General features: G+C 44.1%; 1 protein-coding gene across 1 annotated transcript in view; it reads right to left on the bottom strand.

The window, feature by feature from the left end:
- Nucleotides 1–288: 288 nt before the first annotated feature.
- Nucleotides 289–23,500, bottom strand: part of NKD1 (NKD inhibitor of WNT signaling pathway 1) — a 155,439-nt gene continuing 132,227 nt past the window's right edge. Inside the window, exons 7-10 of the mRNA XM_055000578.1 lie at nt 14,112–14,259; nt 12,746–12,830; nt 8,181–8,311; nt 289–6,794 (exon numbers count right to left, since the gene is read on the bottom strand). Coding sequence (XP_054856553.1) covers nt 6,220–6,794; nt 8,181–8,311; nt 12,746–12,830; nt 14,112–14,259 — 939 coding nt within the window. The 3' untranslated portion in view covers nt 289–6,219. The remainder of the gene's footprint in view (nt 6,795–8,180; nt 8,312–12,745; nt 12,831–14,111; nt 14,260–23,500) is intronic.

Genomic DNA, 23,500 nt, shown 5'->3' with positions numbered 1-23,500 from the left:
CAAATGTGAGATGGCACTTATATGATCCTACATAAATGGTTTTAAAAATCTTTTCGTGTGTTAAGCAGAGGGATGCCATGTCATTAGAATTGTTATATTCAGGGCTTTTTTTCAGGGGGAACGTGGGGGAACGGAGTTCTGGAACCTCTTGAAAATGGTCACATGGCTGGTGGCCCCGCCCCCTGATCTCCAGACAGAGGGGAGTTGAGATTGCCGAGGTCAATTTAAACTCCCCTCTGTCTGGAGATCAGGGGGCAGGGCCGCCAGCCATGTGACCATTTTCTCCGAGGGCAACCCACTGAGTTCCACCACCTCTTTTCCCAGAAAAAAAGCCCTGCTTATATTTCACAAAATCTAAGAGAGATACAGTTTGAACATTTGAAAAGTGAACAAAAGGTGACCTGTAACCACCACACCCGCCCGATTTCCTTCAATATTCACCTTTGATGCTTTGAAAGCTTAACGCTTCAAGGTCAATGACAGAACTCCCATCTATTGCAATACAGATGAACTTTCCACATTTCTACCCACATACATACATACACACACACTCCCTCAGCCCCAGGAGTATACCCTACCCCCCTTTTCTGAAAGAACATCATTGGGTCTCAGTGCAATTGGGGGGAAAACAACACTTTGACAATAGCCACCAAAATGGTGTGCTAAAGGAAGTTTGTGGCTTCCATTTTGCAACCTGGGAAATCAATCTAAGCTCCTGCTTTTTTATCCTATCCTTTATCCAAGGCTGTAAAAAACCTGCAGATGGAGGTTTTTATGGACCGTCCCACTATGCAAAGAAAATTCCCTCTACACTGAAAGCTATTATGTCAAGAAGGATTCTAGCACTAGCCATGCCCTCACATACTAGTTTTCCAACATGTGGATACATGTTTTTGTATATGGACATTCCCTCATATAAGCCTTCCACCTGCAAATACTCCAACTCAAGTTTCAACTTTACACTTCCATGAGAACAAGGTTATAGCAAACAATGGCCACTTTTGATTAGGAGTAGAGATGGGCACAAACCGTGGTTCGTGGTTCATCGCATTTCACAAACCATAAACTTTCACAACCTTGCAACAGTTCACGAACCGGTTTGTGAAAATGTCACTTCTGGGGCAGCAGAAGGTCTACAGAAAGCCCATCTCCCCCTGTTGCTGAGGAAACAGATTGATTGGCGCCAGGCTGTCTGCAGTGACAAACCAAAAAATGAACCAAACGAACCAGCCTAAAGTTCGTGATGGTTCATCAGAAATGGGCTCTGACAAACCGCTTGTTTGCGAACCATGAATCAGCCCGGTTCATGATGAACTTTGATTTGTATTTCAGTTCGTGCCCATTTCTAGTCAGGAGTTAAATTCAACCCTTCACTTATCTCCTGACTGCCACCATCACAAAACCAGCCTTAAGAAGCGCCATTCTAGGACAGACACCCTGAGGTTAATTTTTTTAAAAAAATTTGATCTACAGAACAATCTACACACAATTCATCCCCTAACACGCCCTCACATGCTGCATCACTGAAGATCATATTGAAGAGAAGTTAATTCAACACCAACACACAGAGAACATCTGGAATAATGCAAGGAATCTAGTCACCAACTCTTCCAAACTTTTACTCAAAATGGAGAGTGTGTCAGGGCCGTGGCTGGCTCTAAAACCCATTGCTCGTCTGTCCCAATCTCATGTTTTTTTAAAAAAATCCTGTATCACCTTTACAGAAAGAAATCTATTCTTTTGCTTTGTTCAAGTTGCCAAATTGCACATGGAAAATGCGCAGTCAAAATAATACCACTTGCTCAGGGATCCAACAGCATAGCATCTTTCTCCAATGGAATGTGAGATACACTTGTGGGGTTGCATGCAGTAAAACAAAATCACTTGAATATATCAGACTTCGTTTAACACTATCATATAAATAAGCTTATTCCTTCTACTAGACATGTAAATGCCTTTTTTTTGCAGCCCATAATTATATATACATAGGAGAAAAATTAAGGGACCGATAAACACAAGCAGCAAAAATAGCCATAGACTAGAACAATTCAGTGGTAAGTAAAGACACTGCTAACCTCCCATCCTACCATGCCCCAGATTTTCTATACAGAAAATTCAGCCTATAAATAATGTTGAAATTTAGAAACGTAAAGAATAAACAAAATGGGCAGGTCATCACACAGACCAAATACACTCTGAAGTATTGTGCCAGATGTAACGGGACAAGAAGTTGACCGGATGAAAAGACGTTAAAATAAAACAGGTTTTTGTTTTATTCTGCTTAGAGGGGGGAAAGGGGGATAAATAGTTGCTAAGTTGCGTCATCCCCCCACCCCGTGAATTGGAGCACTGATTAATGATTCCAGCATCAATCTGCAAAAAAACTTATCATCAACTGTCTAAAAGAGACATCCCTAAGAGATACCAGGATCTCGAAAAGAGACAGTGCTTGGAAATCACACTATCCAGAACCGATCAAATAGTAGAGCTGGAAACACACTCAAACACACACAATCCTACCCTTTATGTAACCCCCCCCACACACACACCAAAATGTAGCATAGAAACATTTCACAATATTGTAAACAAACGGACAAAAAAAATCACGGAAGCTTCAAAGTCACAAGAAGCAAACTCAAGTGTGTGTGTGTTTTAAAATCCTGTGTATAGCCAGTATTTCCTTCCATGTTCCAAAACTGACAAAGGGATTTTGGTTTCCTTGTTGGCTGCCTATAAACTGGTCTGGCACAACTTTTGCCAGCGGGAGGGGATGGGACAATAACGTGCTCGCCCCTTCACCGTCCATGCCAAGATTGTCTTCCTGGTAACCTTCTGCAAAACGAAGACACGCACCAAAATACTTTCCCTTCTTCCAACATCCTTCACCACCTTGCAAAAGAATAAATAACCCCCCTTCCTACTCAATCACCACCACAGACCTTAAACAATGTCTTGCTTTGCCATTATCCCCGCAGAAAGCAAGTCCTGATGCAAATGGCTCCGCCTACCCGCTTGCTCCTCCCACATCCAATGATCCAGAGGCAGGGAGCCTTAACTGCTTCCTGCCCAACCTGAACGACAGTCTCTGGCACAGCTTCCACCTTATACAGCACACCTCATTCCTATTTGCATGGGTCCATGCCCATGAGTTCCCTCCAAGCCTCTGTCGCTCCTCAAATGGGAGAGACGCAAGTCGAGAGGCCACTGCCCTGGTTTCATTTTGTGTGGCTGCTGTGCCTGGTGGGGATTAAGGCCAAGGTCTACGGCAAGGGCCCAAAGTCTTGGCACAACCTCGATAGCTCTTATTGTAACTATGCGCAAATAGTTGCGCAAATCAGCTGTGAGGCAGGGGTGGAGGCTTTCCTTCCACCCCCAGTGAGCACTGCCAGGAAGAACACCATGCTCTTGCCTCGAGGTTGGCAATGTGGGGGAGTGGTGCTGTGCTCCTCAAGGGAGCTAGATTCAGTCCAGGTGCCTTCCTCTCCCAATCCCTATTGGTAATGCCAAAATCGCCAACTCTTTTGGTCACACTTTTCCTAGGTTTTCTTTCACCTTTGATAATGAATAATTTTTCTAGATTTTGGACACCTGTTGTGTTTATGGAATGGAAGCCCTGGGTGGGGGGTAGGGGTCTCAGGTGCCTGCCGGTGGTGGGCAAATTCCCAGGGATTTGCCCCCTCACCCGCCGATCCGCCAGTGATCGGCAGGAGGTGGCGAGTCCTTCAGAGGTCGGCCGCCACCCGCAGTCACCCCAGAAACACCTATGGTGCACGCGCTCCCAGGGAGCACAGCAACATCACTTCGGAAACTGACATTGTTGCTCCGGCTGTGGGAGCGCTCCCACACTTCATTTGGAGGCTATTTGGGCCCCAAATGGGCTGAATCAGCCCCATGCAGAGTGCAGAGGCACTTCTGCGGCCTGCGTGATGACATCACTACTGGAAGTGATGTCATTGTGCAAGTGCTGGATTACACACGTGCAAGACGCACAAGGGAAGAATGACCACGCAAATGGCATGAGGTAAGTGCCAGGTCTCCCCCCACACACACACACTGGCAGGGTATAAGTACCTGGTCACCCTAATGAGGGGGAGTGACTGGGGAGAAGCCAGAAGAGATCAGTAATACCGGAAATCCTTTTCCAGAAAGGGAATAGGCAGAAGGGAATAGGCACCAAAGCTCAGAGGCATTGAAAGAGAAGACAGGCGCACACAACGTGGGGATTTGAGACACTCCCAAGAAGTCACTGTTTTAAGATTAAAATGTTAAATATTCAAAAGCCACAGACTTCTAAAAACACAAGAAAATGTACCTGAGAGTATGTATGTATAAGTGTATGTGTGTGTGTGTGTGTGTGTGTGTGTGTATATAGATATATGTCAAAAGTTAAAGTAAGAAAGCATATTCTTTCCACAAGTCTCTTTTGCTCTCTTAAAAAACAAAACAAACCAGGGGGAGGGGGGAATCTCACAAACTGTAGGATTAAATGATTTTTTTAAAAAGTTACAGAAAAACCCCCAAACAACAAAACAAAACACAGTGAAGTTAAGTTATGGGCTGAGTAACAATTGTGGAAAAGAACCAAAGTTTCAAGAAAGATGGCTTCTGTAGAAGTTAGAACATGGCATTTTTCTTGATAGCATTTTTTCTTGGCAGTTGCATCTCGGTCTTATACATGTTTCTTTTCAGACTGGTGGGGTGTGGTGGCACCTTCTCAACCATGCCAGTTCTGGTCTCAGAGCACACTCCAGGGAAGTGCAAGCCATAAGACCTTACTTGTCTGGAAAAAAACAAGCAAGTTGGTGATTTCATCACAGGGTGACACCTGAGGAAGGTGGAACGGAGGGTAACAGCAGCAGCATTTCAAGCTCTGAGGACTACATACTTCCTCAGCATGGCTAGGAGTGGAGCCATAAATGGGAATAAATTGAGTACGGTACATTCGTCACCCTTTCACTTTTTAGCCCATTGGTGTAGGTTTGCCAAGCCTCTGCTTGCATCCCCTGGGAAATTTCTGGGATGGGGCCCGGGGAGTGTGCACCTGACCCAGCAGTAACATCACTTCTGAACGATGCTCTAGGAATCCCTCCAAATCTCTATGGTAAAACCCATAAAGAATCAGGGGTGATTCCTGGAGCAAATTACATCACTTCCAGGTCAGATGTCACCCCCAGCCCACTTTTCTACTGCCACAAAAATCAGCAGTGCCAGTAATGTGAATGCAGTTGTGAGCAAGTGTCCACTGGAAGCAGGCACTTTGTAAGCCTACACTGGTGCCGAAGTGCGCTGCTTAAACAACTCTCTGATATGCATCGCCCAGTAAAGAAAAAGAGCAGATATGCTGAAATAAACACCAGTTCATAAATACACCAGTTAGGATTAAAAAAAAAAAGACTTGAAAATGAAAACCAAAGAACTGAGATATTTTTTAAAAATGTTGAAAAAAAAGTAGCTGTGTTGACAAATAAAGTTAATATTTTCCTCATTATTAATATTAAGATATAGCTTGTAAAGAGGTGAGAAGTACAACATAAACAGGCCACGTGAATGCAATGGAGTAAAAAACATCCTCCCGTAGCACAATCAATAATAAATCAATAATCCTCCCGTAGTACAATCAATAAGAAGTTCTGAATCAGACTAGAGGTAGCAGTAGTTTGTATTTCCGGAGTCCAGAATCTTGGAACGTTGCTCCCCTGACGACAGGCTCACGTGCACCGAGCCGGCGTGTGGCTAAGCCAGATACCGAGCCACAGCGCATTTGCTAGAAGCATCACTCCCAGTACCACTCAGGAAGAGATCCTTCTCTGAAGTGCATGGATGGCCTGCTTTCAGACACAGCTCCTTAGAATAGCTATTGGCTGTTTGCAGTGGTGTGCGTGCGTGCGTGCGTGTGCCTGCTTTCAGACACAGCCCCTTAGAATAGCTATTGGCTGTTTGCGGTGGTGTGTGTGTGTGTGGGTTTTTTGTACAAGCCAACTTAAAAAAAAATTCCACAAGTTACCAAAGTAAACTATACAATTTCACGTAATATAAATAGTGTTAGGTTATTAATATTATTATTATTAGTGTTTTAAGTCCTATCGTAGGTACTAGAGGATTATTAATGGAGTAGCAACAAGGTCGATAAGAAGGATGCCCTTTTGTGGGAGAACCGCTGCACAGGTTTCCTTCATAAAGGATGATCCCTATCGGATGCGGGGCGAGGGGCGGTCCGTCTCATGTCTGGTAGAAGTGGTGGTAGTGGTGGTGGTGTTCGTGGTGGTGGTGGTGTTCGTGCCGCTGGATCATCTGTCCGACTTGGCCTTCGTACAAGATGACTGCGGGTAGGTCTCTGACGTGCTCTTTTTCCACAACTGTCCCTGGGGCCTGGAAGGCTTTGCACATTTGGTGAGCCTCCTTGGCCCTCTGCTTGTGTTTCTTGTAAGTCTGCTGCGACTGCATGGGAAGGTAAGGAAGGTTTGGGCCCACCCGCGCGGTAGGAGAAGTCATCGGTACTGATGCTCCCGCGACAGGTTTACTCCGGACAGCCCTCCCTGTGTTAACAGAAGCCGTGGTTTTGCTCTGAGCCTTTGGAGATTTCACAAAGTGCCTGTTCGCCTCCTGACTCCGCAGCCGCTGCTGTATTTCTGCCAGCTTTGCATAGGAAGCTTCCATTAAGTTGACGTGGCCGGGGTCTGCTGCTGGAGATTTCCTCTGGTGACCATGGAAGATTTCTGGTTCGTGGGAACGGGATCTCGTTGGATTTGCAACTCGGACTGGCAGGTCCTGTTTTTGAGCAGCAGGTGGAGAGCCTGGAAAATGTAAGAAGTACTAGTCATATTCCAGCTGTGTGTGTGGAGGGCTAAAGAAAAAAAAAATAGTGGAACGTAGATGGGCTAAGAATCAATCAATCAATTTATTCAATCAATTTATTCCTTCCAAGTGTGAAATAGAGGCTATCTAAAAATGAAACAAAATAGACGTCCACCAATCAGCACCAGCAGGAAACGTAATTTATAATTCTGGCACAGAGAAGGTTTATGTCAGTTTTCCAAATGGAAAGATCGTTCTGGTTCTTAACTTGAAAAACCTCTAAAAAGGAATTATTTTTTGTTCTACTTTTATAAGTATGGTTTATAGAACTGGACGCCAAATCATGCTGCAACTAGATTAACATCCCTAAATTCTGAAACAATAGGATTAAAGTCCAGCGGCACCTTAGAGACCGACATGATTTTCAGGGTATAAGCTTTCGAGAGTCAAAACTCCTTTCTTCAGATACCAAAGATATCTGAAGAAGGGAGCTTTAACTCTCGAAAGCTTATACCCTGAAAATCTGGTGAATCTTCAAGTAACTTCAAGATTAAAAGAGGTCATCCAAGTTTATGGAGGCTGAATACAAGAATTAACTGATTTTGAAGAGATAACTACCCAGTGGAAAGAGCACATGTTACGACAAATTTATACTTCAATATGATACAGAAACAGAACAAGTTAAAACATATATCTTGAAATGGATTCAGAATTTTGGAGAAGAGATAATATTTCAAAAGTGGGAAAATTTATGGATAAAAGTTATAAAATTCACCCCGAGTCAGTCATTAAGAGAAAATGGGTATAAAATATTTTATCAGTGGTATATTACCCCAAAAGATATTTTTTTAAAATGGACAAGAAATACATAGGGTTGTGTTGGAAGTGTAAAGAGGAAGAAGGTACCTTTTAGCACATGTGTTGGACTTGTAAAAAAAACCAAAAAAAATCGGAAAGATATACATGCTGGCCTCTAAGGTGCTCCCTGACTCTAATCCTATTGTTCTACTGTAGACCAACACTGAAACTAATTGCACAATCCTATGAAGAGTCATTCTAATCTAAGCCTACTTAAATCATTGAGCTCTTCATAGGATTGCACCGTAAGTATCCTTTTTTACATAAAGATTGGAAGTGCAATCCAAACTATGTACAACGCATGTGTAATTTTATTTATTTACTTATTTGCATTTATACCTCACTTTCCCCCCCAACAAAGATGTATGGCAGCTTACAAACTATGAGGTAGGCTAAGTGGAGGAAGTGTGATTGGCCCATGGTCACCCAGCAATCTTCAATGGCAGAATGGAGATACAAACCTGGGTTTCCAAGAGCCTAGCCAATGCTCTAACCACTACACCACACTGACTGGTGCAAAATATTACCTGGTCCAAATTTCGAAGTGTAGTTTTCTATTCCAGCAAGATCCAAATAGTGGTTTCTCCTTTCAATGTTTTCATCGACACAATGACGATAGCACTCACTTTGTTCAGACTTGATATCAGCATGGTGGTACCTACAAGCCAGAAAGCACAATTATGACATACTAAATACACCAAAGCCAACGTGTTTCTTTACTGAGTATATGGTTGTAATATCCAAAACAGTGACTACACCGAAACGATAAGCTCAGTTCCTGAATGAAATCATGCATAAACATGGCTCATAAAACCCGCACTCTAAGAGCAAGACTTTTATAAAACCCAACGTTGATAGTGATTTAATGCAGTGCCTTATTCTGTGGCAGACCACTTGTTTTACATCCACTTTTCAGCATCACTAAGAGTGGAGGGCTGGAAAAAATAACTTGGAAAAATGCTTCTCCAAGTTGGAATAGACAGGGCTAGAATAGATGTACCAACACAATATTTAAGAGACAATGGCATGTTAACCAGATATGGGTAGTTAACCAGATATGGGTGTTCCTAACCTTGATGAACCAATGAGCATTTTGGAATTTTGAGAGCAGATATTGGGCACCATGACAAAATGGGCACTAAGAAGCACATTGGCAGGCACATACGGGCACCACATTTGGGAGCAACTGCTTGCTGGATCAGACCAAAGGGGCTTCAAGTCCAGCATCCTGTTTTACGCAATAGCCCAACCGGTTGCCCTGGAGGGCCAAACAAACGAAGCATTGAGGTCTGGGCCTTTCCCTGATGTTGCTTCTTGACATCGGTATTCGGAGGTGTGCTTCCTTCAGTCTCCGTGGCTGGTGGCCACTGATGGACCTCTCCTCCAAGTGGTCTTTCACCCTGGGCTTGTGGCATCATCACTGCCTCCGCTGGCCATGATTTCTACAGTTTAATTACTACTTGAATCCAGAAGCGTTTCCTTTGGTCTGCCCTGAACCTGTTCCTCAACCATGTCACCAGCAGCTCCGATTTCTAGTATTAGGGGAGAAGGAGGAATAAGCTCTCTCTGTCCACTTCTTCCACCAAATGCGTAATTTTATAAACCTCTGGACATGTCTCCCCCTAGTTGTCTTTTTTAATAGACCAAAAAGTAACCACTAGGAGGGCTTGAACTGAATCTGGGTCACCATATGGAGAAACAAGGCTGCAAGATGTAGTCTAGCTCTCATCAGGGCGATGGAGTGTGGCTGGTAAAGCCAACACAACAACAACAACTGTGTGCTTGTATACCACCCTTCTGGACAGATTAATGCCCGTTCAGAATGATGAACAAAGTCAATGTTATTATTGTCCCCACAATATAGTTGGGGCTGAGAGGAGTGGCTTACCCATGGCCACTGACTGAGCTCACGGCAGTAGTGAGATTCGAATCAGCAGAGTGTTGATTTGCAGCCCAGCCACTTAACCACTACACTACAGCAGCTTTCACGCTTATATACTGCTCTTCTAAACTCACAGTGGTGAACAGTCTTGTTATTTTCCCTACAATACAGGTGAGGAGGTGGAGCTGAGAGGAGTGGCTGACCCAAGGCAACCTGCAGAGCTCATGACAGGAGTGGGATTCGAACCAGCAGGGCACAGATTCACAGCCCAGCCTCTTAACCACTATGCTACAGCAGCTCTCCAGCCGAAGGATCTGGCAGGGAGGGTTGCTGCCTCAGGCAGCCAGGGATGTAGCAGAGACAATTCCTGGATGACAATGATTGAACTCCGTTGCAAAGCTGATCAAGGCTCCATGGCTGCCCCACTGCTGTGGAACAGCTTTCCAGAAGGGGGTGAGGCAAGCCTTTACCCTCTGGATATTCTGGCAAGGCTGCAAGACAAGAACTATATAAACAAGCTTATGGAGCAGCTCAATGGCTACAGACGTGGGCTCTGGCTTATCTGTTTTAATTAGCCATCTTACGGATGTAGGTCAACAGATTTTTCTTTTTTATACTGAAGTCATCGTGGTTACCTGTCTTGGATCCTGACTGTGTCAAGAGAAAGGCAGAGTATATAAATACTCCAAATAAACCATCTGTCACATTCATATCCCATCCTTTCTCCCTAACGATTGGTAGTACCCGCTCCAATTTTGGGAAGAGATCTTACGGCTAGATGCCCCACCCCCCACCCATGCTCCTGTAGCTGCTCTCTTTCCCTCACTCTTGCCATCACCCAGCAAGCCAACAAATAAACAAATGAGAAGGCAGCAGGGAGAAACAGCACCAAGTCCTTCTGTGGCACAAGGGTCTTAGCGGCTGATAGAGGGTGCTGAACATCCCGCAATCTCCTCGGAGGCCAGAACGGGGAATTTGGGGATTGCAAGGTGGTGAGTAGGAGCTTGAACCCTACGCCTCCAGGTCTGCTTCTAACCCTACATCCTCTAGACTGCACCAACTCTCAATTCCAGCCAATGCTCCCAGTTCAAAAAGCACCAGCAGAAAGGGTGTTCTCGGTGGCCAGCCGCAACTGCGGACACTCACCCAAGCCTGAACATTTCCCAACATCTCTGTAAATGTTCTACTACTGTCTCGTAGCAGGCAGAATCATACAGGTGCAGGGATTAGTTTAATCTGCCACCCGCACAGAGCACCTGACGTTGTGAAGGGGCATTTCAATTCAGCGACGCCGTTCTATCAGACTGCTGCCGGCATCGAGCTCTAAGAACATGGGAGAGTAAACCACGAGGCAGCCCCACAGGCATGATACTAGGGCACAGCATCGCCAGTGCCTTTTTGCTATCCTTTACCAAAGACCTCTTTGTTTCAAAGAAACGCGGCCTCTTCCCAGAGCGACGTCCAAAATAACACTGCACATTCCTTCAGGGAGATACAACTTCAAACAGGACTGATCTGCCTAATCTTTTGGAGGCTGTGACGACACCTGCAGCTGTGTATAAAAGGAACCCTTGTGTCTCTCCTTGACTGAAAGTGATGTGGCCCAGCATAAAAACAATACACACTGTCCCCCCACCCTGCCAAAAAAAATTCCTCTCTGAAGACCAGTTTTGAGAATTCCTCCTTGTTAAAGCACACACCACAGTCAATTTAGACAGTTTCCAAGATCTCGCTATCCATTTACATCTTTATCCAGCCTGTCTTCTGAGACATTCTCTCATCTCACGTTTTGTTTTCGCAATAACCTTGCGAGGTAGGCAGGGCAGAGACAGCTAACTGGCTTATCATTGCACAATAAACTTCACGGCAGAGAGTGAATTTGCTCTCTGGTCTCCCCGGTCTTAATCTAACCTCTATGCCACACTGGCGCACTCCACTCACTTTATTTTCTTCATGCACCTTTCTTTGCTTATCAATTTGCACGTTATTAAGGGTTCTCTGAACGAGGTGATTCTACTTGTGCAAGGCAAAGGCTTTCTGTGAGGCATGGCTGCATAGCACAGCGCAAGCAAAGGAAAGTAGAAAGGGACTGAAGCCAAATTGTTGATGAATGAAGAAGAGGAGCCACCTCCATGTGTCACCACTAGAGGGGCACAAACCGGGAAAATGGCGGTTTGTGGCGGTTCGTCAAAAGCAATGAACCATGAACCAGGAACCACCATGAATTTGCCCAGTTCATAAACTGGTTCATTCAGTTCGTAGTTCATCACTTCTGGGGGCCAGCAAAGCAGCAGCAGCAGCAGAAAAGTTTCAAACTTCCTGCCCTGCAGCTTTTTTCATCCGATGGGAGGGGAAGGAGGGAACTCCCTTCTTCCCCTTCCATTGAGTGAAAAATGCATGGTGTGAAGTTTGAAAGCAATGCTTTTCTTGCCGCTTCCAAGTGCTTCCAAGCAGCAAGAAAAGTGTTGCTTTCAAATATTGGCCGTTTTGGGGAGGAGGATCCCCCATCAGCTGAAAAAGCTGCCGGCGCTTGAAAGCAGCTCCCATCAGCTGAAAAAAGCTGAAAATCCCCTCCTCCCCCTCCCTTCAGATGAAAAAAGCTGCCGGTGTTTGAAAGCAGCAACACTTTTCTTGCTGTGCAAGAAAAATGTTGCTGCTTTCAAACACGGGCAGCTTTTTTCAGCTGATGGGGGATCCCATCAGCTGAACAAAACGAAAAATGAACCGGCCTAAAGTTTGTCGCGGTTCGTCAGAAATGGGCTCTGACGAACTGCTGGTTCGTGAATCATGAACTGGCTTGGTTTGTGACAAGTTTTGGTTCATATTTCGGTTCATGCTCATCTCTAGTCACCAAAACAACACCTCTTTTCCCACCGCTGCTTCTTGCCCCACTCTGATAATGTTCAGAAGTTCCAAACCACGTTGGCAGGGCCAGCCAAATGAGAACTTCCCACCTCGTCACTGCTCGAAGGCAAGTGTCAAGTGGAGAGGCCACCCCAAGGAGGTTCGAGTCTTCTACGTTTCACCACAGGGGAGTGGGAAGAAGCCACAGAGGAGAGGGGGCCCATGGCAACATTGGAAGAGGCCCATAGCTGCCACAAATACATCATCTAATTCATAAAACCGTCCACATTTAAAACCGTTCTGACTGGCCCATTACTATCTCAAATGTTTCCTATTGAAGGGATAGATTCAGTTTTTCCTCTTTACCTGAGGGACCCTCGCTGCTTCTTTTCACAGCTCCTTAGTTCTTCGTTGGCTTTGCTCTCTGTTCGGTGCCTTGAGCTCTGAAGATCTAGTTACGCACACACACACACAGAGAGAGAGAGAGAGAGAGAGAGGGAGAGACACCCCGTTATTTTTTGTTCTTGATATGTTTTTCTTTACAGTGATAGACAAACAGGGGGCATATCTATTGTTAGATTCAGAAATGTAAAGTCAAGAAGATTGATCTTCTTGACTTCATAACTACACTTAGGTGGCAGGAGGCTAGCAAGGAGATCCTGTAGATGAAGCGCCCGGAAATGGAAGGCTGAGGGAGGCATTTTCCAACATATTCACAGATTCTAAATTTTATTACATATTTAATTTCAAGACACTTATTATCAGTTCACAGAAATGTACCTAACTTTTAAAAAAAAAATCTCTACTTTTTAAAATTTTAACATGCAGTATTGTATTGGTGTGAGGTGTATTTTCCCCCTTCTTGTGAGCTATGCTGGCAGAGGACATAAATCCTGAGAATGTATTCCTTTTAAGTTAACAACAAATGCAAAAGATACATATAACATTTGCTCATGATATGTTTGACCTTCAGGCATTGAGATAAATAGCACAGTGTGATCCTTTGGAGATTCCCACCAGCCTGTTAGATGCAGAGATTGTGCGACCCAGAGCTCTGTGGCCTCCCTCTTCTGGCTATGGTGCATGAAGGCGCACATGCTCTTTCTCCTCTAAGGCCAACACGAAGGAATTGCACCTTGTGTGTATAGAAGTGCCTCCATGGAGAATGGGCAAGATATTTTCTGATTGAGAACCTCAGGCCTCTGCCCCATTCGCAGGAGTACAAATGATAGAGTCACCTCTTAGTAGCTCACACATATTAATCCCACCATTTTCCCAAAGAGGCCATGGACGCTTACGTGGTTCTCCCCTTGTCACAACTCTACAAAGTATGTGAGGCTGAAAGAGGGTAAATGTCCCGAGATTATAAGTATTATGGCTGAGGGAGGATTTTAATCCAGGTCTTCCCACATCACTAACAGTTTTTAATTCCACTTCAGAAGCGTGCGAACATTTGGTCTGTAAGCACAGAAACTTAAGAGGAGAAGCAGAAAGCTACGTTTACGTAGGCTGGAAAATGGAAAAACAGGGCACAACGACGTAATGGTTTTTAAAGCAATCTTATCATTTGGGATGTCCTGTCGGGCTATTTAATCCATATCTGTAGCTATTTCTTTCTTTCATTAATGCTGCCTAATGTTTTTAGTAGCAGAATACACCTCTAATTGAGTAATGTTCTGATTTCTCTGGATTTAAATATTGGAAGCAAGTAACTTTCAAAATCAACTCCTACCGGTGTGGTTCAGTAGAATACTTTTTTTCTTCTGACTTCCATCTGGTGCCACAGTAAGCTTCACGCGCAAGGTTTTACTGGAACTGGGAGAGTGGTTTACCGAAGCATCGACTACCTCATAGATGGTATGAAGCAAGCTGGTGATGTCCTAGAACCAACATTGAAACAAGCAAAGGAAGACAAAGGCGTAAGAATGGTAGATAGAGAGGAGGCTTATTTTTCTTGGCCAAACACCTTTCTTACTGCACGGTTTATTAACATCCTACTGCTGGCAACCACCCAGCTGGAATGTTTGTGACCATTCCGTGACATCACATTTGCTTAGTCAACGGCAGGTTTTAAAGGAAATTGGACCACAGCTAGTTGTGTTGCCTAATATTTGCATTCAGTTTCTATTACAAATGTTCCTATTGAATTGTTTGATGTTTTCCTTTCAGTTACCAGAAGTTAACTTTATATCTAAATTGTTTGTGATAATATTTGGATAAAACAATTCTTCTTCTTATCCCTCCTCATAGGTGCCAGCCATACCAGGAGTAAAGATTTCATTGATATACTGGTTACCTATGTCCATTTTGTACTTTCTGGATTAATTCTAGATATCCTGGAACACATGAAATACCTAAGCCCTACTTTGTTCAAATGCTGCAGAGCTTGCCAATTAAGAACTAATTCCAGCGTAAAGTGACATTTACACGCTGGCTCTGAAATAATCCCGTGAAATAGGAAATGGTATGTCAAAAAAAAGAAGAAGGGATATTGATGGTGTCGACACTGAGAGATCTCTGTCTTTTGGTGCTACACCTCTGAAGATGCCAGCCACAGCTGCTGGCGAAACGTCAGGAACTACAATGCCAAGACCACGGCAATACAGCCCGGAAAACCCACAACAACCATCGTTCTCCGGCCGTGAAAGCCTTCGACAATACATAGAAGGGATATTCATATAACTTTTGCGGGGATGATCCTGTAAGCACGTCCAACAGATATTCAGTTGCTGCTCATATAGTCATGCTAGCAGAGATGCAGAGCATGAATGCTACTTAGCATTTATACAGCGCTTTCAAATGTTCAAACCACTTCATATACAGTACCTCAACATAATCCTCACAACTACCCTGCAAAGTAGGAGAGTGTTGTCTTCCTATTGCAGATTGGGAGGCCGAGGTGGAGAGAATGTGGCTCACCTTAGACCAGTGATATTCACTCAAAGGCTCAGGAACCACACGTGGCTCTTTGTCTTGCTACCTGGTTTCCACCTTGAAATAGCGGCCAATGGAGGAAGAAGTAAGCCATAATCTTCCTTGAGGTCCAGGCCTCAGGCCAGAGATGAAAGTACATGTGGCTCTTGTGGCTGATGGCGATTTGGCTCTCCATAAGCCGTGGAGTGAGTAACACGGTCTTAAACTAACTGATGAGTTCAGGGACTTCCCAAGCCACTTAGTAACCACACTAGACCAGCTGCCACAGATAAATTCTTCCCAAACACTTTTTCCATTTGTAGGCGATCAGGGATCAGAAAGGAACAAAACAAGGGTCAAACGCAACATCCCAACAGCCTCTCCCGTCTCTATTCCAAAGAGAACCTGATACGTTTTTATAGAAAAATGGTCAAATACAAAGCCTGACCACCTCTAGCATCCAGCACATAATAGTTTGACAGAGCCCTTTTTTGTCTGACATGCTGAAATGAAAAGTCAGAACAAACAGCTTTCAAGGAGATAAGACCTCACGCCTTCCAACCTAGCCTAGGCAGGTTAATTAAAATCCGAAAGGGTTCGAATTCCACGGCGAGTTATAATTGAACTTAACAGGATGGCTCCAGATGTCTGTTGATTCTGACAGAAAATAAATTTGTCAGTGTCCGTTTATCCCACAGGCCCTTTTCTTCAGCCTCTGCTCCAAACACCCCAGGTGGCTTTTGCCTCTCTCTTTCTTTCCCTGTCATCCAAACTCTGTTGACAGTTTATATCCATCCTCTTGACAAAATATCAAGAAAGCCAGCAGGAAAGACTACATCAAGGCACAACCTCTTGATAAGAGAGAGGTGACCACCCGAGCGTTCTTCACAGTTCTTCTGTTCCCGCGCATCTCTCAAAAGCCTCCTTTCGCTTATCAAAAACTCCATCAACGAACACAGCAGCTTTTGAAACAAGACTCCAGAAGGAAGGGGCAACCACTCCCGCAAAGAAGGTTGTACAGAAATGGTGGAAACTCATCTGACTCTGAAACACCAATCTGTTTTCTAACTCACCAGGTCAGAAAGTTCTTCGCTTCACAGACGACTATGCTGAAATAATTCAGATAGCCACAAATGATTTTGTTGCTATCCATCCACAGGCAGCTTATATTGCCAAGAGCCTCGAACGGAACCAACAGTTGCCCTACGAGCGGTTTGTGGCACTGCGTTATGTGCCCCTCTTTCTGTAACTTCAACACACATGCAAACTTCCATGTAATCTGCTATTGTAATAGCATTTCCTGTAGACTGGCCATGGTACAGGTAAAAATGCCATACAACCGCTCGCTTCTTCCAGTGAACCCCGAACACAGCACCTGTGGGCAGGGCTTTTTTTTCTGGGAAAAGGGGTGGTGGAACTCAGTGGGTTGCCCTCGGAGAAAACGGTCACATGGCGGCGCGGAGGGCTATCTAAACTCCCCTCTGTCTAGAGATCAGGGGGTGGGGCCACCAACCATGTGACCATTTTCAAGAGGTTCCGGAACTCTGTTCCACCACGTTCCAGCTGAAAAAAAGCCCTGCTTGTGGGGCAGGCTAAGAACTTTCAGCCGGGTAAAAAATAATATACTCCAGAGAATCTAGGCTCATACGAATGTCAACATAGCGTGAACTGTTCAGTTTACTAATGTGCGCACAAGAGGCCAGTGCGCACATTCAGTGGGTAACATGAGACGTAGCGAATGCACACCCCAATTCAGTGCATGCACATGTTTGCATCCCGGATTCATGTGATCTTCCTTTTTCGTTTTGACAAGGAAGGGCCATGAAAATCATGCTCACATCTGCACTACCTCTATCACCTCTTATTCACATAAAATGCACTCTCCATTGACTCTTATCCAGGATCCCAGGTCAGGGTGTTCATGAACGGGACCAAGCTTTCGCACACAATAATCTGCTTTCTATGGAGTCTATCAAGGACAGTCTTGTCTACTCTGTCCGGCAGCTGCAAAGGTCTGTCACATCACCAACAACCTGATCCTTCTAAATGGAGATGCCGGGAATTGAACTTGGGAACCTTCTGAATAAAAAGCTGATGTTCCTGGAATAATAATAACATAACATTTGATTTATATACCACCCTCCAGGACAACTTAATGCCCACTCAGAGCGGTTTACAAAGTATGTCAATAAAAACTGATTGCCCCATAAGAAACTCTATTGCTTGATTGAGCAAAGGGAGGGAGTCATTCAGTCTAGCAGTGATTTAACTGCACCAGCCTAAGCACACAAATGTGGTCTTCAACTGTGGATGCACATCAGACGGCCAGCCTCGTTCTGCCCACCACCACATTTGCCCCACCTCCAGGCCTGCCAGACACCCACATGTGTAAAGTTACTTAAGAGAAACACTTTACACTGTGGTCCCTTATGTTTGTAAGACTTCCACATGTGGGCATCTTCTTTCCAAAGGACCTATGCATGAACAATCCAACGTTCACAGGCTCAAACTGCCTGATACCACGCATGGAAAAAAGTCTAGGAACTGACTGTGCAATGTGGATCCACATACTCAGTACAAAGAAGACAGTCACACACAGATGACCGGCGCACCCAGAGGCCGGACAAGCACTTGTGCTGGGTGGCCTTGATTTGTGCAAAGAAGGCATGTGCCACAGAAGTGGTAGACTTGTGAAGATGCCATCTGGAGCACTCTGGCCACCACAAAACTTGTGCAAATGAATGCCGCAGCTCCTATTTTTCCAAGGTGAGAATGTATTAACTGCTGCGCATTTTTCACCTCATTATGTTTTATGGGGGAAACCACTCTATGGCCCAACTGCACCATGTTTATGAGGATTTTCCTAATCTTCCAGCACGTATAATAATAACACCACATTAATGTCACTTTCAGACAGAGGTTCAGAAATCTGACTGAATCGGTTACCCAGAAATGCTATTCCAAATTAATCTTATGCACGCATATCTGGAAGTCGTTCCCACTGAACTTCGGCAGCCTGTTACTTCCAAACTAACATGGGCAGGATCAAACCATCTGCAAGCATGCTTTTCTCTGGCAGTTTGGCAGTTAATGGCAACTGCTGCCTGTCCCCAGGTCCGTGAACATCTCATTTGGGGCCAGAAGTGCTTCAGGAAGGGCCAGAAGATGACCAGCATTTAGCATATGTGGCTGCATGCATAATCAAACTGGGAAAAGATGGAGAAGATTAACATGGCCCTGGGCAAGGATGACAGATACGGCTGTGGCTTTGCTGATCCTCCACGTTATTTTATGAGGATCTTACAGCCCTTTTGATTAATCCTCTCTTAGCTTGTCATTCTAATTTCAGATACTCTTATTTTGTGATAAAGACCTCAAAATTACTCTATCAGTAGCCGATATTTTTTCCCGCTCCTTTTATCCCCTAATTATTTCTGCTGCTCATTGTCTCATGGAACTTCGATGGGAGGAAAGGATCGGGCACGTTTGTAAATGCTTCTCTGCTTTCAATAAGGAGCGCTTTTAAAATCTGGAGATTGCGTGTTTTAATCCATTTTAAATTTGTTAATTGAATTATTATAACGTTATGTCCTTGAAACCCGGCTGCGGCATTTTTGCCGCCTTGTATCCGAGGAGATACAGTGGTATAGAAATTTTTTAAATAAATAAATGGAATAAGTAAATATATAAACCAGCTGATGATTATAACAGAGAATTTTGAGGGTGAAGTGAAGATACTGAAAGAAAGCAGGGACGATCCAGGGATTTTTTAGGCGGGGAGCTTGGCAAGATGGTATCCTGTACCTCTGCCCCGATTGCATCTGCCCGTCTGCACATACACATAACATGCACTCTACCTACCTTTCTGGGAATGATGAACTAGAGCTAAAACGAGTCAGGAAGTTGTATTCTTTCCAGTACCTCTTTGAAAAGATTGCCCCCAGAAGTTTCTATAATGCTGTAGGGACCTCTGGGGCAATGCCCTGCTTCCTTCAGGGACAGTTGCCTGGGGGAGAAAACTAAATGTATTTGTTCTAAAGAGAACAAATGAATGTACGTGAGAGCACATGAAGTTGCCTTATACTGGGCCTGCTCAGAAAATATGGCATTCGTGCTAGTCGGATTTCAAAGAATACAGGTCTAACACACACAAAATGTGAGCAGCTACACTGCATACAAGAGCACGGCACCTTTCGTTAGGAAATGGGAAGGCAGACTGATGTCCTGAGACATTGTTTAAATACAGCGTCTGCCCTGAGAAAGAAACACCTGCAAATGCACTGGGCGGCAGCGTTCAAATTGCTTTCCATCACATTTTATACACACCTGGCTTATTACTTCTGGTCCGTCACATTTTATCCACGCCTGGCTTTTTACTTCTGCTGCCACCACAAAACAGGGAGATGGGAAAGGAGATTTAACCCTTCCACTCACCCACCCTGCACAGTTTCCCAACTCAAACCACCTCCCAAACTGTACCCTTTATAACCTTTTTTAAAGAAAAATGGTGGGTGCGCATTCTTTTCCCTTGAAAGAGCTAATAATAGCAAGGGAGAGTGACAGGATGGTTTCAATTAGAGGGATTAGAAAGGGTAAACCTTCTGTATCTTCCCTGTGTGGTCCCGATCTGAATCCGGACTGTGTGGGTCCGTAATTAATCGTAAAAGACGAACAGAGGTCTATGATCTCCCTCCCGTCTGCTTTTATCCTCAACCCGCACCACTTCCTGTCTTCCATTTTGACTCTACAAACTGTAGACGAGGGGCTTTTCTATCATGCCCCATTTACTCTCCTTGGTTGCAGCTGGGTAACACTTGATCATTCTTAATTTTTTAAAAAGTACTACACAACCGTTTTTTGGATATTTTTCTACAGAACACAGCTACGCTGAGATTGTTAAGTCTTAAAAAGATGGTTATGCCAGACGCAAAAGAGGTTGAACCAAAATTTGTTGGGATGGAACAATGGTTGCTTTAGCTTAGAAAATACAAAAGGCTGGATCCAGACTAAATTGGCAAATTGCCACCCATTTTCCCCATCCTATTCCAGACGGCATTCATGTAGTTTGTCAGAGTCCCCGATCCTCTTGAGCAGCAGTGGGCTACCGTGGGAGGGGTGGTAGGAAAATTCTCTTCTGCCACTGGAAAATTTTCTCTGGATCTGGCCCCTGCCAAAGGAGACGTTATTTGTATTTGTTTCTATCTTTGACCAGAACTCACGTGTCTCTTATAAAGGAAGAGAGCACCAATCTAGAAGAGGAAATGATGAAATAGCACAGCCAAATCCATTTTATGAAATGCCTTCGGAAATACCAGCAAGAAATATTCCAAGTATTATTAACGTACTTTCTGTCGGTAATCCTTTCAGCAACACAGCATGGACGGAAAGAGTTATTACTCCCATATAGCACACTGGGGTGGGGCGTGTGCGAAAAGGATAGGCATGGAAGCCAAGAGAATAATGGAATTTCTGAAGTTTCGTGGTTTACAACTCAACGACTCTGCACAGATAACAGTGTTTTGTGTATGTGTGCGTGTTTGTGTGCGTGTATGTGTGCGTGTTTGTGTGCTTCACTAGACATTCTGCTACTCTTTAAAGTACCATAAGACATCTTTTTGTTTTTGATGCTATGCTGGGAGGGAGGGGTCAGTGAAAAGCATAAAAATATTAAAAATAAATTAGGAGAAAACATCAGTATCGACTCAATTTCTTTCCTTCTGAAGAGAGAGATAAAATGGCTCATTTCTAAGTTTGTCTGCTGCTGTTTTAGATAGCTAAAGAGTCAATTTATATGTTTTCAAAAACTTGTTTTTCAAAAAGGAATCTTTAGGACAAACTGTTCTGCCACTGTATGCAATTCAATATAAAAGGAATTTATCTTATAGATAATCCATGAAAGTCATTTTCAAGTGTTTGGATTAGTTCAGGGCTTCAATTCAGGGCCAAGCTACACATGACGAATGACACTTGAACGGCAAGTGGATTGAGTGGAGGGCAAGTGAACAGGGAGAAATACACTCGCCGTTCAAGTGTCATTCGTCATGTGTAGCTTGGCCCTCTGTTGTAGTTGTGAACGACTAACTAGTCACACGTAACGAACATTGGCCTCAGACAAGGCCATGCATAGGCACAAGCAGTTACCCAGGCAGTCGAATGGGGTCCAGATGTTAAACCATGTGGGAGCACACAGCTAAGCTGTGGAGAGCCAGTTTGGTGTAGTGGTTAAGAGTGATGGGACTCTAATCTGGAAAACTGGGTTTGATTTCCCACTCCCCTGCTTGAAGCCAGCTGGGTGAGCTTGGGTCAGTCACAGCTCTCTCAGAGCTCTCTCAGTCCCATCCACTTCACAGGGTGATTGTCGTGAGGAAAATAACAACATACTTTGTAAACCACTCTGAGTGTGGCATTAAGTTGTCCTGAAGAGCAGTATATAAATTGAATGTTATTATTATATTATTATTATTAATCCCCCAGCTGGTTGTTTGTAACAGCAAAAGTGGCCACTTCCCCAGCAAACACAGAATTTGCAAGAAAGGAGTTGAAACTTTCCAGCATTCATATAGAAAAGTACTCACATAAGAGCTGAAACTCTTTTCTGGCATAGTGGGGCTCTCATGGTTCTTACCTGGGCCATTTCCACATGGCTTACCTTGTTCCGGAAAACAGTGAAATCTCACATGAAACTGCGCAAGAAGACACTGTTATTGCGTCTTCACACATGAGATTTCGCTGTTTTCTGGAACAAGGTAAGCCATGTGGAAACGGCCCTGGTGACTCGGGAGTCAAACACTCCAGCACACCACAGAGAATGGGGGATTCAGAACAAGCCCACCACCAGCCAAATACTGGAATCAGGCCTAAGACAGAAAAGGCTCAAAGCTATGGTGATGCGAGAGGAAGGAGAAAGAGACCTAAATATACAAGGGAAACATGAAGCTGCCTGGATGGCAACACACTGGCTCTGTTCTAAGTTTAAAGTCTGATTCTTACCACGCATATGAAGTTAATTACAGGGCAGTTGTCAAGTTCTCTAGAGGTCTCTCGCTTTTTAATGAGTTCATTTCTTAATGGCACCAAGAACGAACAGAAATAATATTAGCCAAGTTCTGTAGTATCCATATTACAGTATGACCAGTTATCTCTCCACACACCAAAAGGGGCCATAAACAGCTCCGTTTCAATCCAGACATTAATGGCAGTGTTTTAAGTGCAGCGACGGGATGCTAATTTTATAATTTTGCCATCACGCTAATTATGCTCCCAAGTACGTGCCGCTATCAGTTCAAAAAAGAAGCATGCATAGATCTGAACTGGAATTGCAAAAAAGAAAAAAGGCAGAGGAAAAAAGAGAGCCATCTCGAGAACGGAATCAAAGCTGCGTTTACGTTCAGAAGATTCTTAAAAGAATATTGCCAGTAACCAAAGCGCTTCCTTTTGAAATGGAATTTGAACACTTTCATGGAGATTTGTCATTAAAGAAACAAAGACACTGGCAAAAAAAAAAATCACGCACGCACCCCTCTTTAAAATTTTGGGTCAATTAAGTTCAGGAGACACTTCACCCTTAAATGGAATTTATACTCCATCTTTTATCCTTTTGGAGATATTATGTTGCGGGCGGGGGAGAGGGGGGACACGAGCACAGCCCTCTTGCGATGGTTTCTCCTTAACAGGATTCACCAAATCAGTAATAAAACTAAAGCAGATTTGTAACCTTGTAAATACAATAATTGTATTTACAAATCTGCTTTGATGAGTGACCTATGATGAGGGACCACCATCTAGAGGCAACCAGATAGGTAAGTTTTACAAAGAGTTTATTATTATTATTATTATTATTTAGGCCACAACAACTAATTTAGGGGGCAGTGAAATCGTAAGCAGAGTTACTCCAGTCTAAGCTCATTGATTTCAATGGGGTTAGACTGAAATAACTCTGTTTAGGATTTCACTGTAAAACAGGGAATCGTAGGGTTGGGTCTTAAACTCTTTTCCTGTGCCCGATACATTTCCCATCTACCATCCCAGGTTTATTTGCAGCGTCTTACTGCAATCTTTCACTTGCTCAAGTGAGTCTCTTTTCCCAAGGGTTTGTTAAAGAAGAAAAAGGAGGCAGAAGGCTTCTTTCTGGAAAGGACACAAAGGTGTTAGACGTACTTTCAACCAGTGTTATACCTTCTGGGGAAGGCGGAGAGTCTCCTACAAACA

The sequence above is a fragment of the Eublepharis macularius genome, chromosome 16 (assembly GCF_028583425.1).
Source record: "Eublepharis macularius isolate TG4126 chromosome 16, MPM_Emac_v1.0, whole genome shotgun sequence".
NCBI lineage: Eukaryota > Metazoa > Chordata > Lepidosauria > Squamata > Eublepharidae > Eublepharis > Eublepharis macularius.
Note: the sequence above shows the minus strand (reverse complement) of the source record. Positions and strands in the feature narration are given on the sequence as shown.